Source organism: Eutrigla gurnardus, assembly GCF_963514095.1.
Source record: "Eutrigla gurnardus genome assembly, chromosome: 18".
NCBI classification, from domain to species: Eukaryota; Metazoa; Chordata; class Actinopteri; order Perciformes; family Triglidae; genus Eutrigla; species Eutrigla gurnardus.
The window spans coordinates 2,570,404-2,587,807 of record NC_139929.1 but is presented as its reverse complement, the minus strand read 5'-3'; the positions used below and the strand labels follow the sequence as shown (position 1 = coordinate 2,587,807).

Here is a 17,404-nt window from a genome sequence, read left to right as displayed (position 1 = left end):
TCTTTCTTCTCCTCCTCCTCCTTCTTCTTCCTTCTTTCTTCTTCTTCTTCTCCTCCTCCTCCTTCTTCTTCTTCCTTCTTTCTCCTCCTTCTCCTCCTCCTTCTTCTTCTTCCTTCTTTCTTCTTCTTCTCCTCCTCCTCCTTCTTCTTCCTTCTTCTTTCTTCTCCTCCTCCTCCTTCTTCTTCCTTCTTTCTTCTTCTTCTTCTCCCCCTCCTCCTTCCTTCTTTCTTCTTCTCCTCCTCCTCCTCCGTCTTTTTCTTCTTCCTTCTTTCTTCTTCTTCTTCCTCTCCTCTTCCTCCTTCCTTCTTTCTTCTTCTTCTCCTCCTTCTTCCTTCTTCTTTCTTCTCCTTCTCCTCCTTCTCCTCCTTCTCCTCCACCTCCTCCCCCCCCCCCCCCCCCCCCCGAAGCCATCATCCCAGACACACACCTCCCAGTTTACATTATTTCCCGACCAAACCATTAATTCTGATGAAACATTTCTGATGAGCTTTTCAGAGCCGCACACGCCGGGAGAGCTTGTGACTCGACTTAATGAATGAGAATCAATATTTGACATTGATTGTGGGTTTTTCCTGAGAGGACGCTACGCCTCGATGGGCCCATTCCAGTAGCATACATTTGGTATTTTAACTGGAGCGTGAAGCTCAGCGGTCAACACAGGAAGTAAGAGGCTTCTAATGCTGCTCATTAAAGTACTGAGTAATGGAGGCCGGTCACTAATAGCAGTATATATTATTCTCCATGATGTGGATCATCTCGTTGATGCTGTGTATACTTTTAAGTATTGTGCAGTCGTTCAAAAGTAATTCAAAAGATAAGATTCAAAATATCCTGCAACAATATTTGTCAATATAATGACTTCTGGCGTTTGGGAGTTATTTTACTGTTCGTTTCCTCATATTTGAATGTAAATGTATTCAACCTTGTAAGCTGGGTGGTTTACACTCATTATATCGTACATTATTCGTGTGTGTGTGTGTGTGTGTGTGTGTGTGTGTGTGTGTGCGTGTGCAGAGAGAGAGAGCCTGCTCTCGTTACCTAGGAATTGGCCCGGGCGTATCAATCGTGTTAAGTGTCGTGTAGAGTGGTTGTGTTTGTTTGCTCAGTGAAAGAATTACTCCGTGAATGAGGCTGGATGTGCATCGCTAGCAGGGTGAGGCAGACTCACGCCGTCGTACCGGGGGTTACATCCTGAAGAGGAAGAGGTCTCCCTGCACGTTATAATACATTGTTTACTGACGGCCTGGGCAACGTAGCGGAGAGAGAGAGGCTAAGTGACACCAGAAGAGACACGGACGATTATTCTGACCTCGTGTTTTGTTTTTTTAAGCCGAGGTATGAAGGAGCATCGCAGTGCGACGTTGCTAACCGGCTCTCGTCTTCCTTTTTGCAGATCTGAAGGCAAATAAGTTCAAATGGCCTCGCAGGCCAATTACTGCAGTTTGAAAACTTTTTTTTTACATGCTCAGTAAGAGCTGAATAAATTGTGTATATATAAATTATACATATTACTATTCCTCCCTCGGAACAAGTTATTGAGGCTGTTTTATATAAATATATATATTTGTTTTTTATATACATCATTTTCTTTTTCTTTTTTCTTTTAAATAAATGTATAAAAATGAACAAAATATATGTATAATATTACAAAATAATAATAATAAAAAATGATAATATATATACATACATACATACATATATATATACATATATATATATATATATATATATATATATATATATATTTTTTTTTTTTTTTTTTTTTTGCAGAATTAAAAAGAAAGATTATCAGGAGAAGGTTTCTATTAACGAAGAAACGCTCCCGGCTGCTTCTTAATCCAGATTTAATTAGCCTTCGATCCCACATTCTCCTGTTTTATAGTGTTTTTGCTCCATAGGCGTTCTTAAAATGTAAAAAATGTGATAGTGATGATAGTAGTTCTACTTTTTATTAGTCTATGCAATAGAATAGTGTTAAATCAACACAACATTTTAGCATCTGACAAAATATTTGTGGTATTAAAGCAGTAAAATACACTTTAAATAGCTGATTCACAGAGGAGTTTTATCGTGCACCATCAGCCACCTGCAGCATATCGTCTATTTTCTATCTCCATCCTCTCCGTCAGGTGCAACCTTCCGTCTCCGACAGAACAAATGCACGACGTGCCGTCCGAACGTTAATGTCAACACCGCCGATGCACTTCAGAGTCCACTTCACGCAGCACAGGAGCTCCTCGCTAATAGGATTACACCTCACAGAATGTCAGCGTGCAGCGCTGTAATTAATTGTTTGTTCACTCTTCGCTGGGTTTCTATGAGCACAATATGCCACGCAGCCTCCGTCTTCCCAACACACGGAGCGCTGGTTATTTCCTGCCCTCTGTGTGTGTGGTGCTATGTGCTTTCTGCTCCGCGCCGTCTGCTGTTGTGGTAATTCTTTAACCAGCCTTTTGTTAACGCAGCTCCGTGTAGGAAACTTACTTTGAACACAACAATTGTCTTTGTCTTTTAATTTGAAGCTTCAAAGGCACACAGAGTGTTATACAGTCTGCAGGAGAGTGCAAAGATGGAGAAAGAGTGGAGAGACTTTATTGCTGGATCAACGGGATGGTTCCCCTTTTTTCTGGGGATGGTTCCCCTTTCTGCTTGCGAACCGACAGTTCTCACAGAGTGCGACAGGATATGTTTAGATGACATTTGAGCAACAGAAGCCGAAGTGAGCAAAACAACTCCATATGTGGCAAGAGGGTTTTGACTTGCTTCCTCTATAATTATTAATTATAATTATCCAATGTAACAGTTGTTTTTTTTTACCAGTGATTCTACTTTCTAGTTTTAATCTGCCAGGAATCATCATGTGATGCAAGTGAGTGAGTGAGTGTGCACCTCTGTGTCTGTCCACAGCTAATCTGACAGTCTGATGCATAAAACTGCATTATATTTTTGGGGTTTTAGTTCTGGCTGCTTTCTAAAGGACCTCTTGTGGTTGTGGTGACCTCCTCACGTTCTAGAAATGTATTTTTATCGCCTCTCTCACTACCCTGAACGTCCCCCAGGGGCGGTAGGGGCCTCTAGACACTAGACTCCAGTGATAATACACCTGAGTGCATCACCAGCAAAGCACAGACTGTACATCTACAGGGAATATATCTACACACACAGCTGACTGCATCACCTCCAATCAGCCAGCTATGATCCCGTGTCTTTTTATTGGGCATCAACCTCACGTTTAAGCACGTATTGACTAGAGAAAAACAAACCTAACCTTGAAGCGAGTGAAAAATGTGTGTGATACTCTCGTCTAGACGGTACAATCACACAATACGGCGGTGGTTGTTGCAGACGCAGCTGGCGGGGATCTGATCGAGATGTTTAATTTATTCTCCCACTTGAGAGGCGTTAATTAAAGAGAGTTTGGCAGGTTTTTTATTTAAATTTTAATTAATTGATTATCATCATTTGCAGTGTCATTGTCAGAATGTTAGGATGTACCTCTCATCTGTTCCATTTAGACTGCTGTGGGATTTTATCGTGATTTATTATTGCACTGCACCGCCTATGAGGGTAAAATTAGCATGGATACCGCCTGGACTTCCCCTCCGGTGGGAGTTCAAAGGTCACGGTCAGCCACAGACCTGCTCAGGATCTGATGTCTTTGCACATTCAGGAGCACAGATGTTTGCCATCATGGCTCTCAACTACCCAGTTTTCATGTTTTCATGCATTCTGAGTCGTGATTTCCAAGTGGATCAACCCTCCGGGGCACGCCGACTATATTATTATTATTAGTATTATTAGTCTCTTGATGCATGTGTGTGTTCAACTGTCCACACTGAGCTGTAATAACGCTGCAGCAGTAATACTTCACTGTTGTGTTGAGAATTCACTGCCGGCTTGTTGGTGCAACACCGTCGGCTCTCCTTTCACTCCTCCTCCTCCTCCTCCTCTTCCTGCAGGAACCGGTGGTTTGAGATGTTGGGATCATACCAGCCGATCTGAGGATGATTCAAGATCATTGTAATTGGATGTGAAGTCTATCTTTAGTAAGGATATGAAGAGAGGGTTGTGAGCAGTTACTCACTCTTTCCTCCTCACACCAGAGATACTAGTGTCTGATCGCACGCTCAGCGTTTCATTTTCAGCCTCGTTCGTCTCCACGACGCGACTCGGGAACGGCTTTTCTCCGTTCTTGGCCGAGATTGACGGCCCAGGTGTCGTTCATTCTAATCCGAGGCCAAGGTTATTCTGCAGGTTCTATTGTAATGTGTAATTAAGTAAGAATCATTTTCCAAATGGTGTTGTTTTTCATGCATGTGTGAAATACTGAGGGGTTTAATAAAATAATAATCATTTTGCTATACTTTCCTACCCGACGGAACAAATATAATAGTTGAATATTCAGGTCCAGCCCTAATGCTAACACTTAGCATGCTAAAAACGCTATACTTAGATGTAATCCTGGTAATACATGTGAGCATGTTAGCATGCTGACGTTAGCATTTAGCCTCTCATAGCACAGAGCTATAAACTCGTTATAACAAATTTAGAAAATAAATTCCCCAAATCGTGTGATTTTTGAGTAATATCTGTAAAATCTGTACGTATTTTGACCTCTCCATCATTTCTGATTACATGCAGCCATCTGTGTGTGTGTGTGTGTGTGTGTGTGTGTGTGTGTGTGTGATGTGTGTGTGTGTGTGCGTGTGATGTGTGTGTGTGTGTGTGTGTGTGTGATGTGTGTGTGTGTTTTGTGCCCGTGTGAATTGTGCACCTTGTGTGTCCTCATTTGGATGAATTAAAGGAAATCTCCCGTGGAGAGTGGGGGCGTCCCAATCTGGCCTTTCTCAAGGACAGGCAACCTATCAATAATACTTGAGCCTCCACCCTAAACCTACACACACCAAACTACCGCCCACACACACACACACACACACACCTCATCCTAACACCATGGAAACAGCCAGCCAGCGCCTGCTGATCATCACTCTCATGTGCAGGCCAACAAAGGCAGTGAAACGCTGCCCGTTGTTGCAGCTCCTTATCAGCGTCCCCTGCTTGCTGCTGCCGTGAAGCAGCACTCGGCTCGATTGCTCAGTCACTCATACCGACTCATTCCCTCTCATTCTCTATCGTGCTCTCCCTTTTTCCTGTTGTTGCTGACCACCATGTATGATCCGGCGTGAGTCATTAGTGAAGTAAACATTGCGAGGGAGGGAGCTGCAGCTTTTCTTCTGCATAAAGGGGCGAAGACAAGAAGAGCAAGATGGGTTTTCTTTTTGGTCAAACTTCAGTGAAACAGAAGCACAGATCGTGTTCCATCCATCTTCTGTTCACATGAAGAATCTAACTTATCAAAGTGAGCAACATTTTCACATAATGAGAAGAAGAAATGAGGCGTTCCCGTTTTAAGGGCACTTGGAACATTATTAATGAACTTCTGTTCTATCCTTTATGTATCGCCTTATATCAACACTCCTCTATCAACTGTACAGCAGTCACACCATAGCGTGGATTTGCTCAGTTTAAAAAAATAAGAAAGAATTCTATAGAGAACTGTTTTTTTCTGTTTGGGTGAGGTCGGGTCACTCAGCTGATCGGTGTTTCTTCCCCGTGATGATATGAGAAACAGGGATTCCATTCACACGTTTCTATGGTTACGGAGACAGGCGTCATCGTCATCATGATGCCGTTGTCACGCCGTGGTCACTGAGCCTCTCTCTCTTGTTTTTGGTAATTGGGATGAAGATGAACATGAAGTCAGCAGTCATGTCTCTGATAATTTGAGGATTTATCGTCTATTTCTTAGTTATTTTTCCTCCCTGCTAATTGTTTTGGTTGTTTTTTTATTGTCTGACTCTTCAACTCCGTCTCACTCATGAATATATTCATCCCAAACACCATCAGGGTGAATCTCAGGGTGAAACCGTGTGTTCGGGTTCATATTTTCCAGGAGAGAATAAGAAGCGACATTAAAAAGGCATCAGAGCGCGTTTGTAGGAGTGTTAAACTCCGAGGCACACGTCTGTCCTTGGAAAACGTGGCTGAATAACAAATACTACCAGCTCATGACTTGAAAGAGACTTTGTGAAAAAGCAGCGATTGACATTGACACAGCGCGTGGAGTGATGGGTGTTTGGAGTAGATGCTGGATGCCGATGTGGCGGTGAATATAAATGAAGGGGGGGGGGGGGGGGGGGTGTCATTCTTTACGTTTGATCAGGATGAGCTGGACTCCCTCTGTGACTCCGGGATGAGACGAGGGAAAGAAAGGAAGTGTGTGTGTTTTTCATTCAGAGAGGAGAGTCGAGGGATCATCTCGACTCCTCCTTTAGCGCATCGAAACTCTGGAGTTCTAACCTCCATGGGACGACTATCAAATCACAATGTCAAGAAGAGGAAAAAGAAAGTTTTAAAAAAGTGCTCCCTCTTGTGGGCGGAGTCTTTGTCCGGCTCGAGAAAAGACCAACAAATAAAAGTGCAAGTGGAACATCTCTTTACCCAGAAACCCCAGCGTCCCACTGCTCGGAGACATGCCCGTGGTTAGTTTGACTCAGACAGCGAGGTGGCGTGTAGTCATTGATGGATAACAGATAGAGGGGGGGGTTCAGGCTGAGAGCTGGAAGAGCCTGCTGAGTGCAGAATGTGTTTTGAAAAGAGAGAAGAAATGTTTGTGAGATGCTTTTTTTTTTACAAGCATTTGTTCTGTGTGTGTGTGTGTGTGTGTGTGTGTGTGTGTGTGTGTGTGTGTGTGTGTGTGTGTGTGTGTGTGTGTGTGTGTGTGTGTGTGTGTGTGTGTGGGAGGTGTAGAGAAGAGGTTTTTCTTCTCCTCTGTGAGGTTTTCCCAGTCTTATCTGTGAAGGAAAAAGCGCCCCGGACAGGTGGCAGGAGAGTAATTCTTATTCTGAGTAAATTTCTGGAAAGTACCACACACACACCGACACACCGACACACACACACACACGCCTCCTCCTCGCCACCTTCCCCTGCTCCCTCTGCCTCCCAGCTCAGATGGATGATGTTATCAGGAGACTCGGGGGTAGAGGAGCTTGTAAGAGATCCTTCCCCTCGCCGTTATCTGCATACGAGCAGCCGAGCGCCAGCGGAGAGTTATTTGCAGCAGTGAGGAGCGTCATGATGAATATTAACTGTTACATGGTAACATGAGGGTCTGGGCCGCCTGCTTGTTGTTTGGTGTTGTTTTTTCAGCCCGTCCTTTTTCCTCTGGCCCTGTGGCTCGGAGGAAAGTGTTGATTATGGGCCCTTGGCCGGATGATTAACACAGTGATCGCACTTAGTGGTAATTACACTTAGCCCCGTCGACTGCTCTCTCTCTCCCTCTCTCTCCCTCCCTCTCTCTGTCACACATGAAGGCACAGAACCCCCGCGGGAAGGCAGAGCTGCTGCACCGAAAATTACTCAAAAATACAAGAAAGTTATCTGCCAGAATAATGTTGTTGTCCTTTTGGTTTTTACAGCTTTGAAAATATCCATCCGGGGTGCAGATATTACATAATGAGCATGTTTTTTTGTAGATATATAATTTGCACATATACAAACCCTCATGTGCACGTGCACGTGCATGTGACTGCATCTATGTTCTGCCTGCTGTTCTCCTTGCAGGAGGGGGGGGGGGGGAGTCAGACAGAAGCATATAGGTTAATAATGTTGTCACGCCATAAGGGCCGAAGGCTTGTTCTCCCCAGAAACACATGCACACACCCGTGCACGTGCACACACATCCACCACCATCCCTCCGTCCTGGCAGAGAGAGGACATGCAGGGAGGACATTGCTGGAATTGTTTTATAATGTAAATATCACCATAAAGATGGTGAAACGCTGCCAAAGCAATTCCACCGCAATCAAAGTCATGTTAACAGGATACGAAGGCATAGAAACCAGCAAAACCTAGGATTAGTATGATATTACTGCAGGTTTTAAACGTATTATACATTTGTTTTGTTTCATAAATGAATGCACACGTATATTTTGGTCATTTTGACGGTGTAATAGGAGGTACAGCCTCCCCTCCCCTCCCTAATCTCCTGAATCGTGGTCTGTGATTGGCTGCAAGGTGTCTAAAAGGGCAGCAGCGATGACAGATTACAGAGAGAAGGGCAGAGCGATGGATCGACGCAACAAGAAGTTTGCCTGAAAGTGAAAAGAGCCAAAAGCGTCGACCTCTCCGAGACGAATCACGACATTGTCTTCAATCTCGGTTTGTTCTTTGCATTAACGCAGCGTGCGTGCCCCTCCCCCCTCGCCGCTGCCCTTCCTGCGAGGCGTTCGTCTCAGCTGGAGCCACGTTTTACATCCAATGTTTAAGTCACAAAAACTGCTGAGTCGTACGGAAATACTGTGGGAAATCTTTTTTTAATACCCTGATTAAGTATTGTTGAACTGCAATCATATCCGTGCCGAAGACTATATATACTGGAAATCTGATAAGGGAGGAGGAAGAGGCCTATGTTACAGGATCTAGGAATAGGATGGAGCCAGCGTTGGGTGTCTATTTCAGCCGGCGGATGGCTCAAGGATCCTATCGGAGAGCTTTAAATACATTCGTCAATACGCCTGATTGAGAAGCAGAGTTCGTCCCAAGGTCGAGTCGTGACCTTGTTGGCTGGAGATGTAAAGTTAAGCATTTGGAGCGTCGGTGGTCAGCGTTGCTACATTTTGCCTGTAAACGTTGCAGACAGAAGAGTATTCAGGAGAATAACCACCAAAGAGCACGAGTTTCAACAGTTACTTCTGATTTTATCTCCGTTTCCTCTTCAACGTCTCACAGAACTTCACCTGAATTAATGGTCATTTTGTGGTGTTTTTGTTATGGTCGCCATCTTCCATGCTGCTGCAGTACGGAAAAAAGTTGAATTAAACTCTGTTTAATGTGATATCTGGTTGCAAATATAAGTTAAATATCAAAGAAATCAACTCAATTTTGTATTACTCCATTACCTTTCCCCTTGACATTTTAGATTTTTGCCTGAATATCATTCAGTATCGGTATCACTCTGTCTTTCTGCAGGGTTTCCTATCAAAGTCACAGCTTTTGTCGGCCAGCAAACCGTTGTCATGACAGCCGACAAAGATTTATAAAATGCACTTTTATCTATTTTTTATCTATTTTATTTTCATACACATTTCCCAGTAAATTAGCAACCCGTCTTAATGGGATGATGGTAATAATTGTCATTGTCAGCACAATGTGTCAGTCATGTATTTCCTCTCCTTATTATGGTCTCGTCACTCAACCTTGTGTTGTGTAGTTTGATCCACGCAACACTTTCTGTGCAGCTACAGGCCCGGCGGATAGACGCACTCTATAAATATTTCATTCCAGCCCACTTCCCTCCCTGTGGCTTCAAAAATATATATATATATATATATATATATAAATATATAAAGTAACACACAAACAAATATCAGTATAAATAAAGACGGGAGAGGAGTGAAAGGGCTTTGAGGGGGAGAGTGAATAATGTGTTTACAAGAACGTGAAGAAAAAGGGGGACACGATAAAGTTTAGTGAAGAGATCAAAGTACAGTAACAAGGAAAGGGAGTACTCTCTCGTATTTGTATTTATTTATATCTGGTTTCTTGTGGCTTAAAACTTAAAGTCCTCTGGGGAAAAAAAAACGTCTGGAGCTGTTGCCTCCGTCGAGGACGGAATGAAAGCAAGAGAAAAAATGTGCAGAAATGTGCAGATCACGAGCCACCTGCGATCGACCCCTGAAAATCCGCTGTCATGCCGACGCAGCAGACGTGCTGGAGTCGAACTGACTGATGACACATTGGATTGCAGGCGACACGGCGTGGTGATGCCGCGTTATGCAAGACAAATGGGATATATCCACCGCAATTATTGACTGCACCGCGAGCTGTCAGAGACGAGGAGCTCCACGGCTTTCTCTTGAAAATAATAAGCCTTTATTAGTATGCACTAAACTCCCACTGGAGTCGCTGATATCGTTTGCCAGGTGGAGACCGGAGAGGTTTTTATCAGATTGTATATAAAACAATCCCAAAACCGCACACATATTGGGCCGCTCTCAAGGTTTTTAGTCAAATCGTTTTTTTTGGCCATTTTTCTCCCCACTGCTTTATGAACTCAATTATCTCGTCGATAGACTAATGGCTTTAGAATTGAGGCCCACATTTTTAATAACTATGGGCATTCCTCCAAAAACCTTGCAGGACAAATCAGTGGACGCCCACCACAATATCACATTCCCGCTCCGCTTTTACTCTCCCGTGAGTCCTTCTGGAAAGCGGCCACAGGAAAAAAAAAAAGGCCCGGGATGTTTGGACGGAGTGGGAGAGAAGACGGCTCTGCTTTCTTTGTTGATTAACGATGAATCCCTCTAATGGCCGCCGTGTTCGAGTCATACCCTCGGCCTCATAAATCTCCTTTAAAAGCACGCGAGCCAGCTTCCCTAACAAGTATAGTACATATAGACTCAGACTCAAACACAATTCACACATGGAGGGTTGTACGGGTGCTGGAAATCCTGGAAAACACTTGAATTTCAGTTTTACGGTTTGAGAAGTGCTTAGATGTAGAATAAAGGTCTTGAAATGTGTGTTGTATGTGATGACATATAACAGACGGAAGAAGATCTCCATATTTGAGGGACTGAAAACAGCATTTCCTGACATTTCTTTATGAAAAATGCCTTTTGATGATGAACAGATGATGAAAATAGTTGGTGATTATATTTCTGTGGATCTGTTAGTGGAATTAGTTTTCCTTTCATTTGTGGTCCTTCTGTAAAAAGCTGTCTCCAAACATCATGTTGGTTGTTTAGAGGACAATAACATCTCATTTAATGTGATGAACAAGTGACATAATAAGTAGACTGAATACTGACCATTGGATTGGTACAAATATGGAGTTTACCACAGCTGGAAGAGGCTGGAAAAGCATGGAAATGCACCTTGAAATGCTTGAAAAGTGCTTGAATTTGCCTTTGGAAAAGGTGTAGGAACCCTGGATCTTTGGTCTTTTTAAACATATTTCCAGCTCATGTAGTCATGGTTTAAATAATGCACAAAGCTGTGTAGCCATGTGACACCCAGCACCCATGCATTGATGTGTTATGTCACCCAACGGGACGATCTAAAGTCTCAGAAGATGAAATAGCACACATTCCTCCAGATCAATCCACATTACCATAGTCATAATCACCTACATTGATTCTGCAGGGGGGGGGGGGGGGGTGATCATACCTGAGGAATGGCTCAATTTGTCCAGCATGAATCGACGACACAAACGTGGGGGAGGGGTTGGGGGGTCAGTGAGGACCTCAGAGGTGGATCAGGGTCCGTAAGAGCTCTGAGGAAGGAGATCAATCGGGGCTCGCTGGGCCTGCAGCTCTAATGTGATCGATAGCCGTTCCTTTCCTCCCTCCTCCTATAAGGAAGGAGGGAGGGGGCGTGGCTTATACGACCACGTAGACACCGATGACGGGACATTGAGAGAGGAGTCAGTGGGCTTATGGACCGTCTCCTGTGGGAACGGAGAAAAGAGGAGGTTGTCACAATTTAGAGAAGAAGATCAGGCTCAGAGAGCTCTTAACTGGGGAGTCGACCTGGATCAACCTTGTAGTCCGGCTCGGGTCTCCCAGGGGGACCTGATGCTACCTCAAAGAGCTTTACAAGGGTTCACTTCCTGTTGAGGCACACAAGATATCCTCCTAAATTGTTTCCGACAGTGTGTTTGTGGTTTTTTTAAGCCGTCCCTTGAGGGGTGAAGCCAGCTGGTTTTTATTTATTTTTACTTGTGTGTGTGAGGACGTTTGTCAAGTCATTTTTGTTTTATAACGTGCTCAGGAGTAGACACCGAAGCACCCAGGGAAATCTGGAGGCTTGTATAAAATAAAACATAAAAAGTCACGTGACATTCCCTCCGTCTGTCTTTTCATCACCGCGTGTCATCGAGGCGAAGCTGAGGAGAGCCGGAGGAGCTGCAGACAACTACAGCGTGTCACACATCACCTAATCATCTGAAGACGTCCACGTCTAAGCCAATCAGGTCACATGACTGGGCCTGACCTCCACCTGAGGTCAAAACCTCAGGGTGCAGGGCGGGTGCAGGGCGGGCGGGTGCAGGGCGGGTGCAGGGCGGGTGGGTGCAGGATGGGTTCTGGGCGGGTGCAGGATGGGTGCAGGGCGGGTGCAGGATGGGTGCAGGGCGGGTGCTGGATGGGTGCAGGGCGGGTGCAGGATGGGTGCAGGGCGGGTGATTCCACGGGTGTGGGGTCGGGGAAATCATGAATAACTGGGTCCGTTCACGCTCCAGCTTTAAAGGCCTCCCTTTGGACGAAGATTAAGCTCCTCTCCCTCCGAGGCGGTAATGTGAGTCTAAATAAAGAACAGCTGACCTCTAGAGAACGAGTGACCTTCCCGAATCATATTCACTCCGTTACATCGTCTGAGGAGATCCAGCCGCCCCAGTGACGCAATTTACCACGACTAAACTGATCTGAAATGGTCATCTCGTGCTTTAATCTTTTTTTTTTTTTTTTGGAGCTGGTTCCAAGGTGTTCAGCAAACAGGGGGGAGGAGGGGGCGGAGCCTGAAGTGTGCCAAGTTCAGGCGTACGTCCTCTCTGTGACTCTCCAGCTCGCTGCCAGGCCGCGGCTGCCTCACTTAGCTGCTAATAGGTTTAACCTAATCAGCGTAAGCATTCATTTAGTGATAACACTTCCTCTGCTGAGCCATGACACCCCCCTCCCTCCCCCCCCCCCTCTATTTTTCTATATATGCCCCTCCCCTTCTATTATAAGGAATTGATTGCGTCTATTCCAGGTGGTGTCGCCAGCATCCGGCTGCTGTAGTTCCCCAGCGTGTCCCAGCCAGCGTGAGGCTCGCTGTGGGCCGACCCCTGCTGCATCGTTCAACTCCCTGCATGATACTCACTAATATGGGATATTTGCTGAATTAGGGACAATTCTCAAAGGGCAAACCCGTGACAGTCTCCGAGTACATTTATGCTTAGTATTCACACGGACTCCCTGTCTTAACTTAGACGTTTCAATCTTTATTCATTAGATTTCATGAGGTTTTTATATATTGGTCAGAGGACTTCAAGCAGAAAAGAATGCAAATGGTTTCTGCTGGATTTCGGTTGATTGGTGATTGTTGATTGGTGATTGGTGATTGGTGATTGCGCTGCGTGTCGGACCGAGACTCTTCACCTGTGTGGGCTGAGCAGAGTTTAAGATATGGGGGGAAAATCAGCACATTTACAGGGTCGCCCATAAAGTTGGAATAATTGAATTGAATTGTCTTTTATAGCCAAACAAATGCATGAATCAATTTCTGGATAATCGGGACATGAAATGTAATTAAATAGGAATATACAAGAGGATTGTGCTGGAAACTAAACATTCCAACTTTATGGCCAACATAAAGTGTATATACTCCTAACAGCCCATTTTAAACTATCCAACCCCAGTCAGAACATCTAAGGCTAGATTTAATCCATCAAGGTGAATAAATCCTGTTTGAAGTAAAGAGCTGAAGTTGAAACGCAGCCTCACGCTGGGCTGACCTCTGAGGATTATGGGATGTTCTTACCCGTCCGTTACCGAGCAGAAGGTGCATGGAAACCACATCAAACCAGCTTTAAAACCAGCACCAGAACAAACAGAAGGTTTTAAATAAAGTTACTTTTTGCTGCATCGCTGAAAAGCAAATAAATTGTTATTGTGAGTCGGAGGGAGGTTTTAGACCGCTGCCAACAGGTGGAGCCAAAATCCTTTTATCCCTTTGTATCTACTGTAGCTGGGCACACACACACACACACACACACACACACACACACACACACACACTCCCAAAAATAGAGTTCTGTCCTAGTTATTTCCCCTTATTTGTTCTCCTCATTTAATTATCTACCCTGCATTCATTTAAATACTCATTTGAGTCTTCTTTAGTCATATACATCGCCATGGCGACGATGTGCGTGACACATCCATTGGATTACACTCCACACATCTCAGCCTTTATTTATGCATCCTATTCTGCTCCCTAATTCAAATCAGACACATGATTATTCACAGTGCGTCCCATCTGCCACGAGCTGCCGAGCCGTAACAAGCTGATTGAGAGATCTCGATCTGGATATCTGCTGTTTTGTGGCTCACGCTCAACTCTGATTTGTTTAATAATGACACATTTCTTGGACGCCCGCTAATGTCGCGTTCCTCTCGTTCCAGATCCTCGCCATCATCTCCATCCTGTTCATCATCCTCTCCACCATCGCTCTGTCTCTCAACACCCTGCCGGACCTCCAGGTGACGGACGAGTTCGGCACGGCCAACGACAACCCCCAGCTGGCCCACGTGGAGGCCGTGTGCATCGCCTGGTTCACCATGGAGTACCTCCTCCGCTTCCTCTCCTCGCCCAACAAGTGGAAGTTCTTCAAGGGCCCGCTGAACGTCATCGACCTGCTGGCCATCCTGCCCTACTACGTCACCATCTTCCTCACCGAGTCCAACAAGAGCGTGCTGCAGTTCCAGAACGTGCGCCGCGTGGTCCAGATCTTCCGGATCATGAGAATACTGAGGATCCTGAAGCTGGCGAGGCACTCCACGGGCCTGCAGTCCCTCGGCTTCACTCTGAGGCGGAGCTACAACGAACTGGGCCTGCTCATTTTGTTCCTCGCCATGGGCATCATGATATTCTCCAGCCTGGTGTTCTTCGCCGAGAAAGACGAGGACGCCACCAAGTTCACCAGTATCCCCGCCTCCTTCTGGTGGGCCACCATCACCATGACGACGGTGGGCTACGGGGACATCTACCCGCAGACGTTGCTGGGGAAGATCGTGGGCGGGCTGTGCTGCATCGCGGGCGTGCTGGTGATCGCCCTGCCCATCCCCATCATCGTCAACAACTTCTCCGAGTTCTACAAGGAGCAGAAGAGGCAGGAGAAGGCCATCAAGAGGCGGGAGGCGCTGGAGAGGGCCAAGAGGAACGGCAGCATCGTGTCGATGAACTTGAAGGACGCGTTCGCCCGCAGCATGGAGCTGATGGACGTGGTGGTGGAGAAAGGCGAGGAGAAGGCCTCCATGGACAACCACCTGTCGCCGAGCCGCTGGGGCAGCTCCACCCGGCCCGACGCCGACCTCAACCTCAAATCCCCCGATAAAAGGAACCCCTCGCCGCAGGGCTCCCCCCACCGCATCACCATCACCACCACGGGGAGCCCCCAGCGGAGCAGGACGCCGCAGCACCTGAACGTGCAGAAGCTGGAGGAGATGTACAACCAGATGACCAAGTCGCAGTCCTTCACCAACCTCAACACTACCAGCTCCATGAGCACCCTGAGCACAAACGTGACGGCCCCCGCCTCGCCCAGGAAATCCCCTGAATTCACCCTAAGAGAGGAGGTGGAGCTGGAGATGAAGGAGGTGCTGCCCTCGGGGGAGGACGACCGGATCAACGGCTCTCCGCTCAAAGACGACCTCTATGAATCCGCCGACCCCGGCGACGGATCGGACCTCCACATAGAGGAGGGCTTGAAAGGTGCGGTGGAGAATATCTCTCCCAGCAGGAACAACCCTCTTAAACTGAAGGGGTTAAAGGTGAACTGCACCAAGACGTCTGCCGAGGGCCCGCTGACGCCGCCCAGCACCACCTCCCCCGGAGACGTCAGCTCCAGCATCCTGGGGGACGAGTCCCCGGAGGGAGGGATGCCCCCGTTCGCCCCCAGCACAGAGGAGCTGCTGCCGGTCACGGAGGAGGAGGACGGCGGTGGCCCGGTGTCCCCGGAGAGGCTGGTGGTGGACACCCCACCGGGAGATGAGGATATGGAAAACCACAAGGAGAAGCATCTGATGGAGGTGGCGGGAGCCGCACCCGGGTCGCCGAAGGCGGCGGCGGCGGCACAAAACTGCACCCAAGGTGTGGTCTGCGGCGGCGGCGAGGAGGTCGAGGCCGACAGCAACCAAAGCGGACACAAAGTGGAGAACCACATGTTTACAACCGACATCCACCTGATCCCCGGGGACGGCAGCCTCTCCCCCACCTGTGAAACCAGCATGTGACTACCGGAGACGCCATGACGGGGACGTGGACTCCACAGTACACCTCACACTCCGGTGTGTGTGTGTGTGTGTGTGTGTGGAGGGGGTGAACTAACAGGTGCAGTCAGGAGTGAAAGGTGTTTTTTGCATGGCATGACAAGTCCCTTTTACTTGTGTCGTTGTGTTTTGCTGAAGGAGAAACTGCAGGTTTGAAAGGAAAGACTCGAAGAGGAGCTTCATCAACGGAGCTCCTCCCGATGTACATAACGACAGTCTCCTTTTTTTCTAGCAAAAAAAAAAAAGAAGGAAAATGCACATTTTATCTGTAAAAACAAGCATGCATTTAAAAACAACAACAAAAGACAGATATTTTACGGTGCTTAGTTTGCTGAAAGCGCTCCACTGTAAATACAAGGACAACTAAGGCAATGACAATGCACAGGACGGACACGGATGGTACAAATATTTGTAATGTGAACGGGGGGGGGGGGAGTGGAGGGGAGGGAGGGGGGGAGGGGGGGGGGAGGGGGGGTTGAATTGAAAGCCCTCAGACTGGGGTGTTGCATCGTAGCGACCTATTAAAAAAACATATCATTACCTTTTGTGGAAATGCAAAGTGTTCCCATGGAGACCCTGTAATGTTTTCTTTCTTTCTGTTTCTGTGTGTGTGTGTGTGTGTGTGTGTGTGTGTGTGCGTGTGCGCGTGTGCGTGTGTGTGTGTGTGTGTGTGTGTGTGTGTGTGTGTGTGTGTGTGTGTGTGTGTGTGTGTGTGTGTGTGTGTGTGTGTGTGAAAATGTCGTGCGAAACTGTAACGTTTAAACTGTTTGCTTTTGGTTTTCATAACAACTGTTGAACTTTCAGTTGAGCATCCAATATCGATCAGCGCATACACACGTAGTAGTTGCCAAACGCACACACACACACACACACATACACACACACACACACACACACACACACGTAACCGATAAAAGGAACAGGAACTAGCACACACCACTTAGCGAATAATACATTTATATTTATTGTGGTTTCAGAAGTTCCTTTTCCTGTTGGAGCCTTTTCTGATTCCATCTAAATCACACACGACAAACAAATAAATCTTATATATACTCTCTGACATCAGGTATACACGTCTAAAAGTAGTTTTTAAAGTAAAATATGAAATATTTAAGAACTAGATTGGTTGTAGGTAAGTGAGATTCCATAAAACGAGTTAAGACTATTTATTTATTCAGCACAGTAGATCTCATTAATACACATATATATGCTTTAGACTATAATTATCCAGTTTGGGCGACAAATGATTTAAACAATGATAATATTCCTTCTGATATCGATGGACCAAATCAAGCACACTGACAAGCTTTCAT

The 17,404-nt window shown here is 46.2% G+C and overlaps 1 protein-coding gene across 2 annotated transcripts in view; it reads left to right on the top strand.

Annotated features, from left to right (window-relative positions):
- kcnb2b (potassium voltage-gated channel subfamily B member 2b) overlaps positions 1–16,492 on the top strand; it is a 70,333-nt gene extending 53,841 nt beyond the window's left edge. For both annotated transcript variants that reach the window (XM_084034250.1, XM_084034251.1), the window contains exon 3: positions 14,226–16,492. In XM_084034250.1, the coding sequence (XP_083890376.1) occupies positions 14,226–16,055 (1,830 nt within the window). In that variant the 3' untranslated portion in view covers positions 16,056–16,492. The remainder of the gene's footprint in view (positions 1–14,225) is intronic.
- The last annotated feature ends 912 nt before the right edge of the window (positions 16,493–17,404 follow it).